Source organism: Dipodomys ordii, unplaced genomic scaffold (assembly GCF_000151885.1).
Source record: "Dipodomys ordii isolate 6190 unplaced genomic scaffold, Dord_2.0 Scaffold15, whole genome shotgun sequence".
Classification (NCBI taxonomy): domain Eukaryota; kingdom Metazoa; phylum Chordata; class Mammalia; order Rodentia; family Heteromyidae; genus Dipodomys; species Dipodomys ordii.
In genome coordinates, this window is record NW_012267231.1 from 4708098 (window position 1) to 4709785 (window position 1688).

At 40.7% G+C, this 1688-nt stretch overlaps 1 protein-coding gene across 1 annotated transcript in view; it reads left to right on the plus strand.

Annotated features, from left to right (window-relative positions):
• The window catches only part of Chd2 (chromodomain helicase DNA binding protein 2), a 62590-nt gene that overhangs the window by 22600 nt on the left and 38302 nt on the right, over window positions 1-1688 (plus strand). Inside the window, exon 14 of the mRNA XM_013011887.1 lies at window positions 233-421. Within this exon, the coding sequence (XP_012867341.1) occupies window positions 233-421 (189 nt within the window). The remainder of the gene's footprint in view (window positions 1-232; window positions 422-1688) is intronic.

Consider the following 1688-nt stretch of genomic DNA (forward strand, 5'->3'; position numbering starts at 1 on the left):
CCTTCCTTCCTTCCTTCCTTCCTTCCTTCCTTCCTTCCTTCCTCCCTCCCTCCCTCCCTCCCTCTCTCTTTCTCTCTCTCTCTTTCTTTCTTTCTTTCTCTCTCTCTCTTTCTTTCTTTCTTTTCTTACTTTCTTACTTTCCCCTTACCCATTCATTTCCTTGTAGAAGAAAGTTATAAAAATGACTTTTCCATATGTGTAACTAAGTAACACTTGGACTCTATGTCCCTAGGTTTGAGTTCTGGGAAGACTTTGAAGAAGACCATGGGAAAGGGAGGGAGAATGGCTACCAGAGTCTTCATAAGGTGCTAGAGCCGTTCCTTCTCCGGAGAGTCAAGAAAGATGTGGAGAAATCTCTGCCTGCCAAAGTGGAGCAGATTCTCAGAGTGGAGATGTCTGCTCTTCAGAAGCAGTATTACAAGTAAGTGACTTCATGTTGGTTGACCTTAAAGGCAGTGATCAGTGCCATAGATCCATTAGGTAGGCAAGGCACAGAAACTTGGTTCTTTGTATAGTGATATCTCAACATAAATAGAAATTTAAATTTAGTCAAACACATACAGAAACATGTGCACAAAGTTTTTTTCCCTTTGGGTAATCAAGAAGTTACACAGTGCTTTTCATTATATGAATGGACTGAAGTATATGTTAATTGTTAGTACGAATGCACCTGCCCATATTCACCCGATCACTAAGCTCCTGCCGTGTACCAGGTGGTAGGCTAAATATTGGGGATGGAAAGATGAACGGGACACCTGCCTGCTGGGGGCCTTGTGTGGCACAGGAGACAGACCAGGGCTAAGTCATTATGGTACGTTGTTGTGTGACACTGCAGGCGTGGGCAGAGCTTGTGTGGCTTCAGTGTGTCTGCTTACCTCTGTACCATTTGAAGGCGAGTACCTTGTTCCTTTTTAGTATTTCAAGTGGCATGGATAACATGTTCTGTTTAGACTACACGATATTAAAAATCCAAATATTGGTTTATAATGTACTTAGAATGATCTGTCAGATTTTAATTTTCAAAAATTACTTGACCATATCGACTTTATTTACTTACCATATGTGTGGTGCTAGAGATCAAGCCCAGTGTGTTAGGAGATCATTCCACATTGCACTTCACCTGGAGCCTCTCAAAGTTTGTTTGTTGGTTGTTGTTTTGGCAGTACTGGGGTTGCTAGGCAAGTACCCTTATCACTTGGGGTATACTTATATTCCAAGAAATACTCTTGAATTATGCAGACTTCAGCCATAATCTTTATTTTCCATTTATTCCTGCTTGTGTACACACCCTCTTAAGTTTATATATGTGTAACTGCTAATATCTAAGTATGTGTATCTCTATGTATGGAGTCACAAGTAAATATGTAAATATATGTGTTATTTATATATATCCTTCCATCCATCTGTTGAGAGTTATTTAGTATTCAGTGTTCAACATGAGTGAACTGTCCACTAGAGTCCTTAACATTTCAGTTTTTACTGAGATGTGAAGTACCACTAGTGACATGGATATAGAGAAGAGCCTCTACTTTTGTGGTGCCAGTACTGGAGCTCAGGACCTCTTGCACTTGCTTCACTTTTTTTGCTCAGGCTAGGACTCTACTATAAAGTGAGTTGCATCTTCACTACTACTACTACTATTACTTCTTTTTTCTCCTTCCCTCCCTCCCTCCCTCCCTCCCTCCCTC